This window comes from Erithacus rubecula, assembly GCF_903797595.1.
Source record: "Erithacus rubecula genome assembly, chromosome: Z".
Classification (NCBI taxonomy): domain Eukaryota; kingdom Metazoa; phylum Chordata; class Aves; order Passeriformes; family Muscicapidae; genus Erithacus; species Erithacus rubecula.
The window spans coordinates 13784519-13805222 of NC_136661.1; the positions used below are offsets into that span (position 1 = coordinate 13784519).

At 34.8% G+C, this 20704-nt stretch overlaps 1 protein-coding gene across 2 annotated transcripts in view; it reads right to left on the reverse strand.

Moving 5' to 3' along the window:
* IPO11 (importin 11) overlaps positions 1-20704 on the reverse strand; it is a 79749-nt gene that overhangs the window by 36232 nt on the left and 22813 nt on the right. For both annotated transcript variants that reach the window (XM_079330136.1, XM_079330135.1), the window contains 14 exons: positions 19887-19957; positions 18337-18529; positions 17417-17569; positions 17109-17152; positions 16116-16206; positions 14539-14586; positions 13823-13928; positions 9782-9908; positions 7862-7895; positions 7642-7682; positions 6468-6584; positions 4995-5108; positions 3650-3765; positions 2102-2178 (listed from right to left, as the gene is read on the reverse strand). In XM_079330136.1, the coding sequence (XP_079186262.1) occupies positions 2102-2178; positions 3650-3765; positions 4995-5108; positions 6468-6584; positions 7642-7682; positions 7862-7895; positions 9782-9908; positions 13823-13928; positions 14539-14586; positions 16116-16206; positions 17109-17152; positions 17417-17569; positions 18337-18529; positions 19887-19957 (1332 nt within the window). The remainder of the gene's footprint in view (positions 1-2101; positions 2179-3649; positions 3766-4994; positions 5109-6467; positions 6585-7641; positions 7683-7861; positions 7896-9781; positions 9909-13822; positions 13929-14538; positions 14587-16115; positions 16207-17108; positions 17153-17416; positions 17570-18336; positions 18530-19886; positions 19958-20704) is intronic.

Consider the following 20704-nt stretch of genomic DNA (forward strand, 5'->3'; position numbering starts at 1 on the left):
CTGTTAAAGCACACAGGACTTTGCAATTTTAACTTCTCAGTTAAAACTCCTTGTTCTGATAGCTACATCACCATGCTAAGAAGGACAGAAGAGTCTGACCTAAAGTGCTGGAAGTCTCAGCTGAATCATGTTACCAGTGTACTGGAAAACCTCTGCTACAGATTTAGTTACAGTTATTTAATTAATTAGCACAGTTGATCATCACTGACCAATACTTTTTCTTTTGCAAGATGCTGTGCCTTAAACTGCACTGTTGCATTTGATTTAAGTGAAGAATCCCTCTTTCAAGTATCCTGAATGAAGTAGCTTCCTGAGGGGTAGCAGATTGCATTGCTTTTCTAACTACCATGTTTTAAAATAAGATTAGCACTAATCCAAAATTCCAGCTCTATTTAAGCATCATTATACCATGTCTTTGTCATGTGGAGGCTGTCTGGTTAGATGCTCCTCATGTAAACAGATAGAATTTGTAGGCAAAGCACATACCAGAATGTTTCCACTTCCTGACAAAATATGCATCAATTTGCAGCAATCAAAAATTCTGACAAACATGACTCTCAGAAAAAACATTTTCTCAGAAAAATGCTCAGGAAGCATAGCACAGAAGCCTATAGGATGAAATCACTCTGATTACACATCAGGTGCTGTGTTTTTGCCACTCACTCTCAACCCTGATAAAAAGAAGTTTGGCATAAGCATGCTTGAAGGCTCGTGGTAAGGAAACCCAACACAGTTTTACTGTACTACTTACTCTACCAGCACCATACAGCATTCACTATGCAGAATAAATAACTTCTCATGAGAATGGAATTTATTTCCAAAGGAGAGCATCACTATTCTCTATGATTCATTCATAAAACATGGAAATCATTACAAATATAGAAAATTTCAGAATACCTCCACCTTTTCTAAGAAACACATGCCAAGGTTTCCATTCCTACTCATCTCTACTCTACTCTAAAGTGTTGCATGAGGACTGGGAAGAAAATATCCTCAGCAAACAAACAAGCCATAGAGTATTTCTGAATTTAACTCAAGAAGATTAGCAGTGTGACAAACCATGAAAATCACAGCCATTCATGCAGTGCAAGTCTCTGCAGCAGACACCACCTGGACTGACACAGAACAAGAAGGTGGAAGGGTAGGTGTGTAGTTATGCATGATGACAAGAGTCAGGACTCAGCAGCTACAGAATTTTAGTTGTAGCTGTGGAGTATTTAACCACAAAGACACTATTAAACAGAGCAGTTTTGCCATTAGACATCTTGTATATAATGATAAATAACAGGAACATCACCTTGCACTTACCTACCAAGATCTAACTTTCTACTGACCAGTAGAAATAGAACAAAATATTAAGTCCTGAAAAGAATTATCAGTTAAAAAGCTTCTGTGATTCTGTGAAGACATTTCTCTAAAAAAATAACTCATTTGCTACATTAGTGCCAAAACCTCAAAAGCACAGCTAAATATAGCTCAAACATATGTTTGAGCACACAAACATATTAGCATAAACTTAAATCACAGAATTTTTATACTCCCTTTAATTATGAAGCAAAAGTTCTGGAAATATCAGTATTTCCTAAGCATTGAATCCTAATTCTCATTATTAAATTTCTGTTTTGCCAACAAGCTGCTGTTTTTAATTTCAGTGCTTGACCCAAGTGTTTATAGACATATTTAGGTAGATAGAAAACATCTATTGTTTTTAACTGAATTGTTATTAACTGAATAAAGGAAAAGCTAATAACTTCATTCTGATTGTAAGCAGAACAGGCAAGTATTCTATACAGTCAATATCAGTAACAGCACATTTGGTGTTAAATTTCAGAAACTTCCTAAAATAACCTCTGAAACAATAAACTGAAAGTTGTCTTATCTTTCATGTACAGCAGTTCCAACTTATTAAAAAAAGAGAACTAGGGGAAGTAGATCATAAATATTTAAAACGATAGAAAGTCAGACAATAAAAACCTGTTCTTCAATTTTTTTTACAATTTTGCAAGCTCCCTTAGTACCTGCAGCCAAAGAAGCATTGCTCAGTGCATGAACAACAAGCAGAAGGGAAAAAACCCTGAAATTTTATTAGTAAAATACTTACCAAGAAGGGCAGACATATTTTGAAATATTCTCAGCAGTTCTGGTGTAAGACATGGACTGTTCTCTAAAGTCACTAACCTAAGAACAGATTAAGCAAAGTATTTCAGATGATGCATGAGTAACACTGAGCAATCATTTTGACAGATATAAACATTTTAACTTCCAGTAACCATCCATATTATCTACAATGTGTAACAATTACCAGAAGCATACTTCAAAGCAGATCAATAGTCCTTACAAAGCACTTATCAATATAGACACAGATCTTGCAAAGGTAGGAAAACAAAGAAAAACATGCTACTGTCTTTTTGTAAAGACAAGGTAAGGTCTGAAATGCAACAGTGAGCAAGTCAAAGTAGCCAGCCAGGAAACTTGCAGAAGGTGGGTAGAGTGGGATATTTGCAGTGCAAGGACAACACATATTGTGTTCTAAACCTCAAAGGAGAAGCTTTGATGGACCAGCTCACACATTTATGTATTTTTATGTCTGAAATGATGCACTGATTATAATACATTGTTTCCAACAATTTAAAATTCCTGGGATTAGAAAACAGTAGTTATAAATTAAGATTGCATTTCAAGCCACAGCAACAAATTTCATTTTTTCCTAGATCATAAGCCTGGGATTACCATATTTAAATAAACATGTCTGGTTATGTGAAATGTCTTAGTAGTTTTCCTGCTCTTGGCTCAAGAAGCCCTCAGAGTCCTAACTGTCTCTGCAAGCTCTCCAGATATCTCTCATGCTCTAGGACATCTTAAAATATCATTCTTCTGCACAGACACCAGAAAATCAGTTTTATTAAGAAGATACAATAATTCTGAACTGCTACATGTAAAAGGCCACTATGCTAAATTCTGAGAAGCTCTTGAGAAGCACTTTGACTTGCTGCCACCAGCATTATAAAACTCAGTTTTGCTGTCTATAGAACAGGTCGTTTGTAGGTTAAGTATTTGTAATTGAAATGCTCATTTACAATTTAGATCAAAGAAATCACTCACTATTTTAAGACAAACTCTATGTATTCCTATTCTTCAAAAATTGATCCAGGTAACCATTCTCCTCTCTTATAGCATCAGCTGCACCAGAAATAAATCAGGCTCATGGTAAACTGAGCACAGTGTCACTTCTTGTTTTATGTTCAGTCACCAAACAGTCAGAGATACAGAAAGTAACTTCCACATTTTATCCTTGTGATTATTACATTTCTTCCTGCAACCAGCCCTGATCCATTGGCTCACTGTTCTCCAGAAGTCAAGCACACCAAATTGTTAAATCAGAATACACATTAAAGTGACAATAGACTTTTTGTCTTGCTGTTCATTACCAGAATGGTATCTACACTGAAAATGAGTAACAGAAGAAACACAACTACCAATAGCTAAGTATATAGATTTCCTAACATCTTGTCTTCTGAGAAGAGGTGCAATATAGGTAAGGTAACAAGAACATATAAATTTTAATATTTAAAGCTTTTTACAACTTCTTTCTTCTGAGGATACAAAAATAACTGTTTTAAAACTAGAAACAGAAAGAAAACTCTCTTACCACAGCTCTAAGCCATCTTCCAGAAGATAGACATGTGGAGGCTGAGAAACATCTGTACTTAGCTGGATAACTGGAAGCAGAAAAGGGTAGAGATTTTTGCTGTCTGCTCCCAGTCCCTATAAAATAAGTAAGAGATGTTAAATATGTTAGAAGCCTTGAATCAAGCATTTTTAAAAATAGCATGGAAAAGATCTACACTGCTTTTACATTCACATGTAAACATGGATTCAAGAAAGCAAAGGTTGAACTTGCTTCCATTTCATAAAACAAGTCTGATATTCCTAGGCTTTCTCTCAACATAACTCAAGAAGGTTATGATTTTTGAAACCAATTCAACTTATCAACTGTCTGCAAGAAAAAATTATACCTAACATACATTCCTAAAAACATTCACTGGTCATTCTCTTTCTTGGAGAACTCACGATTCTAACAAATACCAAGTGACTAAAAGCTGAATGTTTTACAGGTCGAGGAAATAATTACTTCTTGGCTCTTGTAATAGAAAAAATTATTTGATATATTCTAATATTCAGGAGAAGGGTTTGTTTTTATAACTACACAAAAATTCACAGACTGATGACAGTGATTCAGTTTTCAAATTATCCATTTGAACAATGTAGAGTAAATTGGGAATGACTGCCAATTCCTGAGCAGCATTACAAAATATTGTAATATTACTATTAAAGAGAGTTGTGGCTAGTGGAATGCTGAACTTGCATAATTCCTGTATTTCGATAATGGAAAATTTAAAATTACTTGGTATTTCTAAGTTGCAGCTTCTTTGTGGATTTATCTACTTACTTAAAATAAACATAAAAAAGAAAAAGATTCTTCCACAAATCCATTTCAACTTTTTGCGCCTGCATACACCAAGAGATATACTATTTGTAAAAAAATACTCATATTTTGGCCTCCACAGAGGACAAGAAGAAGAATTTCCACTATTTCTTATGTTAAAATCTATTTCCTCATCATTTAAAGTTACACCACTTTGGAAAGAACATTTATTTCTCCTTTTATAATAATATTTGTAATTTTTCTTTCACCTTCTCTCCACTAACTTCTCTAATACCATCCTCTTAAGTCATGCCTTTCCCCAAGTTCAAGACTGCCCACATATTAAGTCTGTTCCTGTACAGACACTATCATAAGAGCACTTCTCTTGGTCTCTGCTAGTCCTACTGTATTTTCTTTTAGATGCAGCAGGGGTTGGAGAAGGTAGTGTGGCATATAAAGAAGTAGATGATACCACAGATTCTGCAGGAAATATAACCATTTATTGTTTTATCATGGAGAAAAAACTGTAGGAGGTACTGACAATGTTTCCATGACTCAGATTCCTTACCTGGACAAGATGGATTAGGGTGGTTAGAATGGCACATCGCAGCATGTTGTGCTCCTCACTCTGCTTCCAAAGGAGCGGTAAATACTGAACCAAACATCCTACATATGGTCGTATCTGAAGTTCAGAACACAAACTGGTTTCTTAATACATTAAACAAGACTAATAATTTATCCCAAGCACAGTTTCTGAAAAATACTGGAGCTGCTTTTGTCTCAGTAAAAACAGTTTGCTTAAATCTTTCTAAAACACTGTATTCTTTATTTAGTGACTGAAATAACTTCTGACTGCAGAGTAGTTTGAAAAGAACACATTACTTATAGTGACATTTGTGCATGGCAATTAAGCTTAAGAAATACAACACAAAAAAAACTTAAACTTGATATGCAGAGATTTTCATATTTGTATATTCTTCACTTACACAGAATTCCTAAACAACAATATTCTTTAAAACCAGAAACAGCCCTCCCCTCAAAAAAAAAAAACAAACAAAAAAAAACCGCACCTGAATATCTTCTGGAGTCACCTCCAGGAGATGTTAGACTGGAGTTAGACTATGTAACTTTCAGAGATTTGTCCTAGACTATGCATTTTTTTAATGCTCTTTCTTCAATACTAAAAGGTTAATCTGTCTTTGAAAGTATTTAATTATGAATTAACCTAAACATAATTCAAGGGTTCTTTCTCAACTTGTTTTTAATGCTGCTTCTCTAAACTGCAAGGAAATCTGCTGTTGACTTTTTCTGCAAGGGACAATTATGAAAGCTTCACCTGGCTCTCAGACAGGTTTACTTGTAGAAAGACAAGATAAACTCTAAAACATGCATTATCTTTGTCCTTAATACAATAAGACTGAAAAAAACCCGACAGAACTTGAGACAAAAGCAGTCAAATATTAGTTGTTTAATTCTGCAAGACCATCTTCAAATTCTTTATGTAAAAGCAGAAGTACATACTTTAACACTAAAATTCTGAAAATTCACAATGTGAATTTGAAACTTGTCATGCAATTAAAGAGAGTGTTGTAGAGGCAACTGTGACCCATATCAGCACCAACAAGAAACTGAGATATCAACAATATCAACAAACCTAACTGCACACTCCCTATGAGTGCAGGGCATTTTTAATGCCTTTTCAATATGTATGGTAGATTAAAATATTTGTTCAGATATGAGAGTATTAGAATAAATCACAAATAAAAAAATAAAATTGCAAGAAATGTCACAGGATGTAAAAATCCTTAGGTATTCTAAAAGCTGATTCAATATAAAAATACATAGTAACTTAAGAACTGTAAGTTAACATTTTGCACAAAAGATAAATGAGAATTGAAAACAGGAGCAAGTAGTGCCAATGGTGCAGGCATCTTTGACAACAACAACCAGTCTATTAACTGATGACATTTTCCTTCCACAACAAGTCCTCCTCTGCGTTCTTAGAACAAAGCTAAAACTAAAATATATATCTTAAAAATACCTGCATATTGACTCTTTCAATCACACAGGACAGAACATGAAGAACATGCATTTTGGTGTCACATTGTGTTACTTCCTGAAGTAGCTGAAAGAGCAGTGTAAACATGGACTCCAGGTACTGAAAGAAAAATAAAGAACTACAGATTAGACCATCGAAAATACAACTGCTCACATGAACTGGTTATTTTCCTGTACACTTAAAACTCTAAGACATCCACAAACTTTGAAAAACACAGTGTGCAAAATGTTACTCTTTCACTTGGAAAAAAGCAGATTTGCCAATTACTGCCTAAAAAAGGTTAAAAATTCAGATTACTCCTACATACCAGTCAAACATGATCAGTTTGAATTGATATCATTTTCACATTTTGATAAATGTAGATATGATTTCACAGGTAAAACAGACTGTCTCTTCAGAAGGAACACTTTGCTAGAGTCAAATGAAGGGTACAGTCTTCCAGCTTTTGGGCCAGTAGATAAGAGTTAAATATTGAACTGAAAAAGACAACTTAGAAAAACCCAGTGTTTAGAGTCTAGATGCACTCTGCATTTTTGATGGGTTTGTTCACAAGTGAGTTGAAATAAACATGGAAGTCAAAATGAAATGAGAAAAAAAATCTGCTAAATTTGAATGACCAAAATGAAACTTCATTTCAGTACTTTCCACTGTTTACTTAATGACAACAGTAATGTCCACGGCAAAGAACACAAACATAGGAGCACCAGAAAGTACTGCCTTTTTAAGGCACTACTGTAACCACACACTTGTATTTAATATTTTTAAGAATCAGCAGGTTGGAAAGTACTGCATGAAACAGGCATGTGGGAAAGGCACAGTGATGTGGAGATGTATTTGTTAGATATAGCTTTTTAATATTTTCTTATCATAAAGTAACTCGCCATCTGGAAACACCCAGTATACAGAGCACAAAATACACTGCTATGAAGCTGTAACAGCATAATACTAAAATGTTTTGAATTATGTATCTACACATTAGCAACCTTAATGGCAGCAGTATGAGTATATACTTTGGTCTGTGAAGACTGAACATACAACACAAATGTGCACACACATTGATTACTGAACAATGTAGTTCTAAATTAAATTAGAAAATATTTTTCCCTGCTTTTCTATACAGATTTATCTACTCTTCAGAATATATAAATGCTCTTACCGGTAAGAACTGGTCAGTTCTGAACTCAAAGTCATCTACAGGTAAATAAACATTAAGGAAAAATAATACAGACTGCAGTTAGATACCAAGAGTCAAATAAGCAAATATTACATGGATATTAAAAAAAAATAAAAAACAAAGAATTTGGTAGTATATTTAAAATTAATTGTTTTCCAGTAACTCAGAATTAAGAACTAATCAGCTTTGCAAACAAGGATATTTAACTTCAGTGTCGTAGCTGTCTCAATACGAACCTGAAAGAAAAAAGTTAAGAAGCATCATGCATACATCCATTAAACATTTTGATTATTGACAGAGTACCTGACAATGTCATTGATGTTCTGGCAATTGAATAATTCTCTGTGTTCTGTCATCCTCTAAGAAATGTAGTTAGTTCCTTTCCATTCAGTATACTTTACATTATATTTGTCCTTGCTAAAATGGTAGAAATTGAAAAAGCTACTCAGGCAAAACCTTCAAGAACAAGGAATAATTAAACAAGAAGATATCTATCTAGACTGTGATAAAAATTCTTGCAATATAGAGGATTTTTACCTGGAATTACGTCACAGCTTGCTGTCAACTAAGAAGCACAGAATAAATAAACTCAATAAGTTAGACTGTTCTTCCTGTAGATGCTTAGAAATGCCTTAGAAAGCATTAAATAAAACAGTTGACACAGAAAGGCAATCTGCACTGCTAAAGCTGTCTGGAATCACAGAAATTATTGTTATGACTGGCAATTACTAACTAATATGTACCTACTTTGGTTTTTTTTTGTGGGCCGCTAGCCCAGTTTGTTTAAAAACGAAAACAAAATAAACGATAGTAAAACCAGCATCTTAACTTCATCACACCTGCTGGTGAACTGAAGTTGTAGATAAAAACTACAGATTTGTACTCAAGCAGTTTAGCAACCAATGCCATTTATCATATCCTGTTAGCAGGTAACTTTAATACCTTAATAACCAGAACCATTATGGATGTAGAAGACGGTTGAAACCAGCAGCAGCATCACTAAACCATGTCCCCAGCTGCCCTATCCACACATTACTGAAACATTTCCAGGTGACTCCACCTGTTTTAATGCTTGACAACTCTTTCAGGAAAGAAATCTTTCCTAATGTCCAACCTGACCCTCACTTGGTGCGCTCGAGGTCAACTCTTGTGTCACTGCTTGCCTGGGAGATCAGACTGGTTACAGTCTCCTTTCAGGCAGGTGTAGATAATGATAAGGTCACCCCTGAGCCTCTTTTTCTCCAGGGTAAACACCCCCAGCCCCCTCAGCTGCTCCTCACAGCTCTGGTGCTCCAGACCCTGCCCCAGCTCCATTCCCTTCTCTGCACTCACTCCAGCCCCTCAGTGTCTCTCTTGCACTCAGGCCCAGAGCTGGACACAGCACTCGAGGTGTGGCCTCAGCAGTGCCCAGGACAGGGGGACAATCCCTGCCCTGCTCCTGCTGCCCACACTATTGCTGATCCAGCCAGGATGCCATTGGCCTTCTTGGCCCCTGGGCACACCCTGGCTCATGTTCAGCTGCTGCCACCAGCACCCCCAGGTCCTTTCCAGCCTCTCTGTCCCAGCCTGTGGCACTGCCTGGGGTTGTTGTGACCCAAGGGCAGGACCCAGCACTGGCCTTGCTGAACCTCACACCACTGGCCTCAGCCATGATCCAGCCTGTGCAGATCCCCCTGCAGAGCCTTCCTGCCCTCCAGCAGATCAATAACTCACACAGCTTGATGTGATCTGCAAACACACCTGATCAATGCTGCATAGTAAAGAGACTAGTTACAGAATAACTCTGTTCTATCTACACAAAGTATCCATCCATTAAGAAATTACTGTAAGGCATTTGATAATAGTATTCCAATAAAAAACAGACTGTTGCTCATTTTCCCACCAAAGTCATCACCTACTGAACATCTTCAGGCCTCATTTAATATCTTTGACATTACTGTTCGGTATCTCCACAATTAAACATCACTGAATTTTCCCGACAGTTTACCTCTTGCAAGACACAACAGACCTCAAGGCACGATGCTGTGAAATTCTCCATCAAGTTTACACAAAGTGAGCTATTTCTGTTTCATCTGTAGTTACAACAAATGTGGACTCCAAAAGATTAGTTATCTATACTTACCACTAAGTCACGGTCTTGAAGCAAGTTACGAATTGCTTCATATAGAACAGGTCTCAAGTCTGATTTGAATTTTACAGAAATCCACTGTCCAATCAGCCATATTACTCGTCGGCGTATTGGCTTATACCTTCAAAAGTAGAAGGAAAACAACTGCACTTGTTAATCATTACACTAGTTGTTATAGAATACTTTGATGAAAAAGAAATCCAAGAATCATGATGAAAATGTTCTTGCCCAAAACAATTAAAAGACTTAGTTTGTCAAGACCAACTTCAGTGCAGAAAACCTTTCCATGAAAATTTTTCACAAGAAGGCTCAGGAAAAAACAGCTTAGTTTGAAAAAGATAATTTCCCCCCAAATGACTGAATCTTAAATGTTTCCCTAGAGATACAGTTCATTCTGCACTCAGCACATCAATTAAAATAATAAAAATAAATGTTACATTTATAACTGAAATCATGTATCTACTCCTTTCACTATAGTTCCCAGCAATTCTCTTGACATTCTGTTTATGCTCAAAAGTTTGAAGTGAGATACAATTTAAAAATGCTAACTTAAGGACTGCACTATAGCAACTGTCAGAGTAGTTCACTTCATCAGTCTTCAACTATTCTAAGAACAGACAATACCTACTCTTGCACTAGTGCCACAACAAGGACACAAATCAAACAGCTTTAGAGTTGATGGGATGAACAAACCAGAACAATGACTGAGAAAAGCATTTCACAGATCAGCTATTTTTCTCCACTGATCAAATAACTCAGAATTATGTTTAATTTACAGCTGTACAAAGTTAGGAAAGATGAATCATATCCAGAGAATTTTAACTAACAGTTATTATAAATGTATTTTTCCCTTTTTTTATTTGATGAATTACTGCCTGGTAAGCCACCAAGAAGCCATTAAAACTGAACTTATTGAGGTTTCTCTACATTTAATAAGTGTGTTTTATTAAACATTGCTGTAAGGATAAGACTATAAACAAAGAACATCTTCAGAGAATATGAAAGTTGTGGATATGGTATATATAAAGCAATTTATTAGACTGGAACACATATATAATGAGGAATAACAGCCCAGTGTTGATTGATGTCTACTGAGTAGCAGAGAAGCATGAATAACACATGCTGACATATGACTTCCACAAAATACTGCCTATTAATGCACCCTTTGATTTGTTCAAGAAGCTGTGATGATACAACTTTTCCTACTCTTGGAAGGCAAGTATCTGACACTTAATCTTGTAAACATCAGAGTATTTAAAAAAAGTGATTTTCTTGATATTGGATATTAGAGTTGATATTGACGTTGGAAAATTTTCAAAGCACTATCACATAAAGTTTTAAATGACACAATGTAAATACATAACTGTCTGCTGACAGCAAAGATTTTCAGATTTAGTGATATCTATTGTTCAATACATACACTCTACCTCTCCATCTCTGTATTATTTTTCTCTCTCTTCAAGTTAGAGAAAATACAGCATGCTTTTTTGATTTTTTGGTGTAAGTACACGTTTGGGCTCTGTCTGGGTTTTTTTGTTTGGGGGTTTTTATTGGTGGGTTTTTGTGGGTTTGTTTTTTAATTCTGAAGTTTCTCATAGGTGCTAATTTTTGAAGTGCAACTTTTTCTACATTTCCTACTTTTGGGAAAAATTCACCTCAGAAGATTAGCTTTTACAAAAAGAGCACACAGTGACTGAGTATAGGTCCACCACTAAGCCTGGCAGACCTAAAGCTCACACAGGAAAAGTGACCATATTCCAAAATCAGGCAATCTCTGCTACATTAGTCATAAGACAGTACCTTCAAGCAGTCTGGACTACATTAGATATTCAAGTCAAAAGTACTTTACTTTCTGTCTCAGCAGGAAATGTTGCTTTACAAATGAGTTATTGCAAAAACAAACAAACAAACAAACAAAAAAAAAAACAAAAACAAAAACAAAAAGACAGTTACTCAGTAAACTACTTTCATATTATGGAGACGTTTCTCATTAATCAGTACAAAACTAAGCACCACGGCAAGTGATAAATTTGGCAATGCACTATTTCTAAAAATCTTTTAGAACTTCTTTTATGGATTCCCTATGTCCTGTATTGCTATGGTCATAACTGATGGGATTACTACCAACAGGTAACGAAACAGAGAAAACAAATGGTTGCAAATTCCATGCTCACTGCTGACAACACATAGATTTGTGTTTCCAAACATCGACCAGTTCTGAACAAGCATACTAGTCACCATGGGACATTCTGTGGGACAGCAGGGGACACCCTCCAACCCCCTTTATCTGAAGTGCACGTGTACTCCCAAAGCTGCTGTTAGAGCAGCACTCTGTTCAATGCACTAACCCTGCCTTCCCTTATTGCTGTGGTCATCTCCAGTGATGAAGGCAGCAAAAGCTGCTCAAGTTAACAGGGCTTCAAAATTTCAGACAACTTCTACTGCAAGCTTCTGTCCCCACAGGAATTACATCCTGGGATATCACAGATGCCAACCAAATGGTTAGATCAGGTGTCTTGCAGTAATACAACTGTGTCAACAACACAAAGTCTGTCAGTTTCACTTACACTATTTGGGTGAATAAAATACCATAACTGGCATGGGCTGCAAAGATCATGGCAGCTTTATTTGGAGCCTGCTGCTGGTGAAGCACAACAGCAAATGAACCTTATTACAAGATCTCCCATGTTTTTCCTACTTTTCTAACATTTAGTCTAATCATTAGAGTACTTGGGCACTTGTAAATACTAAGTGAAATCTTAGTTTAAAAAATAGTGTAAAGAGAAGAAGAATAAAAATATTAGGAGACAGCAGGTAAACAACTGTGGTAATCATTATTTTATACTAACATAAGGTTATACATCCAAAAGTATGTATTTAATTTTTTCAAAGTTGATTGTAGTAGAAAGAAGCATTTTAATATTTTAGGTTCCACTCTGCAGGAAACTGAAATCTCTTTGTAAACAGAGCATTTGGAAATAAAAGAGCTGACTAGCAACCAATTATGGAAAATAATTTACAATTTATAGTAGCTCCTAAGGGTATAAGGAAACAAATTAGTTCATGTTTCACATAAAAATTGCCACTGGTAAGATGAATTGCAAATGTAGCAGAAAAACATAGTAACAGTCTTCAAAGGACATTCAGGTCACTACTAATGACCGTGTTGAGAAAAATAAGACCTTTATTAGAGTCAACTGCTGATTTGAACTTGTCTGATAAGGATTAGCATGTACAACACCGGTCACTGTCCTTCCCCTGGGGAAAGAGTGAGCTTGAGGGAAAGGGAGGAACAGTGTCTTCCAGTTACGAGGTGCGACAGCTCTGTCTGTACTGAGATGCCAAAAACTATCTATCTTTCAAAATACCCCAATTCGAAATATCCATCCAATAAACAGTGGGAGGTACCCATGTGAAGACCATACAAATGAGGGTGACCTTGGTGAGGAGGAAACACCATGGCAGATGTACTGTATGTAACTCCTCATGTAGAACAAGCTGCAAGCATTCACACTTTACAACACAACCCAAACCCTTATTTCCCCTCTACTGCAAGAAAATTAACTGAACAAAATTACAGAGGGCTTGTATTTAAACTTAAAGAAAAGAACAAATCTATGTCTTGGCTAAACTACAGTTTAACAGGGACGATTTCCATAGATTTCAGTTGGACTCTGCTGCCTAGGGGACTCCAGGGTCTCTGGAGGCCTAAACATCTTTTTTCTAATGAGCAAAGGTGGTTATCCTCAGAAGGTTTAGTCAACTCTAATGTATGCAAGAAGACAGACAATGCACTTTTACAGAACTGTGGAAGAACTCACCGTGCAGTAATTTAAACATGAACTGTCAAGAACACTGTCACTTCTGTGACTGCTATCAGTTATCTGTATGCATTTCATACCTCTCCTCATTTAGTGGGTATGTTTCAAGGTTGAGTATTTTTCAACTCTGCAATTATTAGGCATTATATCTTACCAGATTTGTATCAACAGTTTGCATTTAAATGATGAATGCATAACAAACCAAAGTGTTTACCTGTCATGAGAAACCTGTAGTTCTGCTAATAGTTGATTTTTAAACCATTGATCAAAATCCACACTATCAAATAGTTCATAAGCAGCCAGTCCAACCGCATTATACACTGGGGAAAAACAATAGTTATGCTTATTGTTTGCTTAAATGCTGATTTTTTAATACTAAATAATTAGACTAGCTTAATATTCAAACCACATTTTGGTAACCTGAACATAATAAAGAAAACAAAATTAAAGCATATCTTTCTATAGAAAGTTTTATCAGATCATGGTGAAAGGAACTCCAGTGAAAATTATTAGTAAAAAAAAGATATTACAGAAGAAAATAGAAAGAAGCCAAAAGAAATACAAGGATCTTATTCTATCATCAAAGAGAGTTGCATTAGAAACAATGACTCTTTTGCCATAAAATCTCCTCACTAATAAAATGGACAGAGTATCTCCATGAATATACTAAAGGCAAATACTTGGCAGAGCAGAAAGAACAGGACAGTAAAGGAGATTACTTGTTTCAGAAAAAAGCCAAAAACCAGTGTGTTTTTACATTAACATTTTCAAAAGTGAAAGTCAACATCAATGAAAGGAGAATTAGGATTTAGGTCCCACTTTCCAAATTACTTAAAAAAAAAACTTGCAAATCCTTCATGAAACTTTTGAGAAGTAAAACACATACACAAATACTCTGTTACTTCAAAGATAAAGTAAAACTTAATTTACCAGCATCTTTAATCAGTATAGCATTGGTATTTTCCATGTTGGTAGATCCTACAAGCCAAAGTTAAAAAAAAAAGTGTGACTAAAACCAGGAATGCAAGGAACTTTGCACTTAAATGCTTCAAGAAAGAAAGACATGAATTAAGACTGCTTTCACTGCTTTTACTCAATTTACTAGCTCAGTCATTACAGTCTTGACACTTTGTTCAGTGAATATATCAAAACCAAATCTCTGCTTTCACATCCTATTTCTGACTTACTTCTTTGGAGAACATTTTTAATAACAAACAACGAACATTTTAATAACAACATACACTTAAGTCAGAAGCAAGTATTTTAAATGAACAGACTGAAAACCTGCAAATTGCTGACAACTGCCAACCTCATAGTACTACATCCAAAGGGTCCTAAACCTAGTTCCCTGATTTTTTATACATGTGTGCCTGAAAGTTAATATTTTCTGAAATTTTAAGAATTAATGGATTCTTCATAACATCTAGTACTTCAACAGTAAATTTCAATTTGAAAACATGAAGAGTATAAGAAAACTGCTAGGTGCCCCAGAAGAATTTAAAAGTACTAGCATACCTTTCAGCATGGTAGTATTAACTTATGCAATTTTTGGAAAACAAAACCACATTGACTGTCATGTCTATTATAAGGAATCGTTTACTACTCCCCATATGATAGGACAACAAGCCATCCCAAAACTTACATACACAAAGTGCTTTATGTTTGATTTGTGAAGTCAGAAACAACTCTCAGAAAATGAGCATTTATTTTATTTTAATAGAATGTAATGATCTTTTCTCATAAGCTTGAGTACAAAATATTGTAATTCAACTAAGACAACCAGGGAAAAACAACCTGAGCTGAAATAACAGGGGCAAAGAAAGCCACTCCCACTTATGATCTTTCCAGGAAATTATAAAACTTAGTTTATGGGCAAAGAATCACGAAGTAAAACAAAGAAAATATTAATCACTCCTCAACCTATGAATAATTCAGTCTTCATACAGAAAACTCATAAATTTTTAAAGCTGATTCTTCAGATTTGGAAAATCATCTAGACTCTCCAAAATGACTGCCTAACTTAAACTTTTTTTTTTAAAGTTTTTTTTTTCCCTCTCAGGATTTTGGCAGAGACACAGCATGAACTGCCTTGCAACATTTGATAAGGAAGTTCCCAATTAAAACAACCCAATGAATTAATTAAGTTTGTGGATCACTCCCAAGAAAGCCTGAAACATCATGATATTAGAAATGCCACAACATTTGTCAATCATCTAGAATAGTTAAGATAAAAACCCAAGAGCCTTTACAACATCCTCCTCCTAGATACACAATGCGCTCTGTAATGGCAGGGTTAGAAATAATTTTAGAATATTAACATTTCCTTTGAAAAATACAGCGAGAACACACTATATAAAATTAGATGTTACAAGACCAAGTTGTTCAATAGTGACAAGTGTATGTTATGTATTTGTCCTGGTTCATGGCAAATTTGGAAGAAACTTCTGAAGAGGTCTCTCTAAACAATTCTACCTTTTTTACTTCTCCATTTTTTTAAAAGAACTTACCTTGTAGACTGTGAACCATTTCTAAAAGAACTGGGGTAAGAGTCTGATTATATTCATGAAAAATATCAATAAACAGAACTTCTGTGCATGGCTGAAAAATTAAAAGATCTGATTAGAATCTACTAAAATAAAGACAATTAAAATACATTTCATGCTAAAATTTTAAGTGCTCAATACCTTGAACAGAAGGTCACAGTTAAAAACACAATATATAGTAGCAAAATTAATGCTGCAAGAAACAGCACTCCTTCTACTACACATTGTGCTTAACTCTAGCAAGAGTTTGATGGCTGCATCTAAATCAACCAGTTCTGAGGCCGAAGAACAATGAATCTGTGGAATGAAACAGCTGGTGCTGCACCACCAGTGACCACACTGCAGGGATGACACAGGCTGTTTTCGTGTTGGCTCACTGGCTGTAGGTCAGGGATTTGGACTGAACACCCTTTTACAACTGGAACATACCACATGCACCACGCTGAACTTTTTAGTTTTAAAATAAAAGTAATCCAGTAAAAAACCCTTGAGATCTCTCTGCAAAGCAAATTCCATTGGTTACAGCTGGAGATACACTACAGCAGCATTATTTCTGATCTGAACTAAATTAATTAATATAGCAACTAATTAATAAATTATTAATAATTAACTAATAAAGATGCATGTGGAACTTCCTTCACTTGTCATGTCTACTAATCAAGTCGTAAGTGGTTACATCAGTCATCACTTTAAAAAAGAGAAAACTTCTGCTGGCTCTAACCAGATACTACATAATCCAAATGCTGAAGCAAATCTTCTCCCTCCCTCTTAAAATATCAAGTGCACAGATCCCCATGTATTTCAGCAAGTTTGAACACTGAAAAAAGAACAATTAAACTTTACTAAATCTAAAGAAACATAAGGATTTTATTTCAAATATTACCCATCCCGGTTACAAAAATATCAAGAATTGAATTAAGGAATGTTTAAGGGGTTTCTTTCAAACTGAACACTTACTCTGAGACTGTATTTCCAAGAATCTCCTCCAGTCTCTTCTACAGCTATTATTTCCCAAAGAAAAGAAAAAAGTATTATTCCAACTATGGTTCAAACAAAGTTTAGTGTTAAAATAAGAGGGTATTATAGACTACAGAGAAATCTTTCATTACAAAAGAATGTCTAGAGGGAGTATTTGTCCATGTAAGAAAACTGCAAGAAGTAAAATGGCCAATATTGCAGTAGGCAACTTGTGGAAAAAATGTGGACATGAAGCACTTATACAAACATCTAATTACACTACACCAACTATATAGTATGTTTCTTACTGAAGCTTTCTGGATCCTCTTCCCACATGGTCAATTCTTCCTTTGTCAGCAGGAAATAGTGAGTGACTAATCTCCTACATATTTCCATTAGTGTTGGGTATGTGAAAAAAGCTGTCTTTATCTTATGTGCTTCAAGAGTTTCAGGACTGCTGTCTGAAATAAAACATGATGATTTCAGATTACAATTAATGACCAAAGACTAGTCTAGTAAAATCATGAAAAAATTCAATAAACAAAAAATCTTATTGTCAGGGAAAAACAGAAAAAATGTATTTTCATAGCAGACTTTAACTGACTTTCAGCTGGTAAAACAGATTTTTAAGCAAGTAATCCATTCCAACACATATCAGTATGTATATAAAACTTTTTTCAAATTCATAGAGAATGCTAATTGTTATCTAGTCCCTGCCACATGTAAAACCAATATGAAAGGTTGAGGTGTTTTTTAAATTCACATATACAGCAGTGCAAGAAGTTTCAACAGTCCTACAAAGTGAAAAAAATGAACTCCTTTACTGAACTGCATCTCCAATCCACTGTGTTTCTGTATTTCATTGTACTGGTATTAGGCAATTACAGAAAAAACAGCATTTTATTAAACATCTATCATGGGAAAGGTGCAACAAACTAGTTGATGAAAATATACCAAATTTTATACACCTCAGCTCTTTTTAACATTAGTTCAATGGAAACTAAAACAATAAAAAATGCAAATATATTTTGTATTTAAAATTCCTTTGGAATGCCCTTATTAATATACATTAATATTTTAAAAGTTAAATAACAATTATCAATATGGAGGTAGCACTATACATATTTCAGCAATTATTAAAACATTAATAAAGGAGCATTAACTGTTGAGAATACATAGCAAAATGTTTCTTAAGACAAAAAATTATTTTAGTAAATAGTAACAATACCTTCAATGTTTTTGGATGGCTTGTATGCATAATTTTTTACAATCATCTTAATGAGATTCATGCATTGTACAATAAACTGCTCAAACACAACTCCTTCACCAGCTTCTGTGAAAACATAGCTTACAGAGAACTCCAGGGATCTCTGAATCAAAGCAGTGAATGAGAAGGGATGTTGATCCAAGAAGTCCAAAAGCTTTAAAAAATGGAAGCAGAAAAAGAGAAATCAAAACACTTCTAGTGAAGTCTTACTAAATGTTTTAGTAAACTAGTTATCAAAAACAGGTGCCAATTCACACAAAATTATAGAAAACCAAAGACGGACAGGAAATTAGGAAGAGATCTGTATCAATTGGTAATGAAGCGTAATTTAAGAGCAAACTTCTTGATTTGGGTTCAAAATTATTTCTTTTGAGTATAAGGAACAATACCCATTTTCAAAGGGACCAGCTTGCTAGTAGTAAATAAAATACATCAGCCATACTTAAAACAGTGAGTATTTCAGTAGATAATTCATCCCTATTTGAATTAGTGTAAGCAAAACAGGATATATAAATGCCCCCCCAACACACCACTGCAGCACAAGTACTTGCTTCCTCAACCTGGCTTTTCCAATTAGTGATCTACACTGGTGGATTCCTTTAATCTCCTTTATGATTGCAAAATGCCTAAATGCATATTCTTGCATGTGAATTTCTATAGGTGGTAGATTTCCTATTAATCAACTTTATTTTCTCTTAGGGTCTGTGGAAAAAGAGGCACATTTGCAATCTAAGTACCATGACAAAAATAATGTGTCAGAGCATCTTTAGCTCAATTTTGGTGAAGCTGATAGGTGCTTTTTACTTCTGATAACTAGGTTGAATATTTAAATTATACCATGGCCTCTAGATAGAATTTGAAAACAATGGGAACTCAGTAGATTTTATAACTTTTAAAAAAGCCAAAAACCAAAACCAAACAAACAAAAAACCAGACAAAGTGCCAATGTTAAAATTACCTTCAATATGCATTTAACAGTTACAGAGAATCGGCTGACAAGTCCAAGTATTATACTCTACAAGCCTCAAAAGGCAATAAAATAGGTTGTTTGTTTTGTTTTGATTAATTAGTGGCCAATAATCCTGAAGAACAAACAAAGCCACAGAAATAGTGATATAACAGCTTCTAAAAGATAAAATGAGGAGCCTATCTCTTCTTTATACCTTAATACCATTACCATTGTTTTACCAATGCTCCCAGAACTCTTCTTTAAACAATTCTAGCTAAATAATTTACTTATGAAATGCACTTAATTTTGTTTGAGCTAAGAAAATGTATTCTTTGCTGCTGCAACTTTCATCAGCATAAGTAAACAGACTTTTCTTCAAAAATACAACTCATAACAAAGTCTTAAGTTGCAGTTCCTTCCATTTTTTGAAAGGTCAGAAACACATTCACTTTAAGGTACATATGTGTCCGGATGGAGGCTGCTCCTCCACAACAGAAACTATACAGTACTGAAACTATACTATGCAGAAACTATACAATAACTGAAAGGAGATCTCACTTACCACTTTAGTGAACAGAATTATGGTCTTTTCTAGACGATCTCTGCAGATGCTTTCTGCTCTTATACTTCTACCTGGTAAATCAAACATTTCACGACTATTATTTTTTAGGCTTCCATTTTCTTTCTGGATAGCTAAGTTTTAAATAATTAACACTGGAGAAGAACTTATTTTTACTGCAGTTAAAAGATTAAGTTAAGTCTGAAAGTTCTAGGGCAAAGTCAATTCCAAATCAAATTCAAGGTAATGAGTACCAGGAATAAAAAATCTTAAACTGTTTCTCTCAACTGCACTGAAATTCACTGCACTTGATCAGGCTATAACAACTGTGACATCATTACAGAAAATTCAGTAATAAAAGGCAGTTAAAATAATGCAAGCAAATGCTAGTATAGACAAAAAACAATTATTCATTGAAAATATAAAGATGTTCTCTTAATAAAACTATTACCACATACTATTATGTGCTTTCCTAGAAACTCCATCTTAAAGAACAATTTATTATGGACATTAGAAAACATTCCAAATTGGGAAAAAAACCAGATAAAACCTTTATAAAGCAAAGGAAAAACCACAAAGGGCTATATTGAAGGCACACAGGCAGAAACATGATATAGTAAATGTAAACACTAATCGTATAAGGTACTTGTACCTGCTTTTGCAAAACAAGTTACTGATTAGAAAAATGAAAATGGGAAGGTTCAGCTCAGTTCTTGTCTTAGAGCACAGAAACCCTAAAGTCCTCATATTCTGGGGGACTACAATAAATAGGAAACTTTAGTACAGGACAGCCTTCGATTTCTTCTATTCAAACTCTGCTC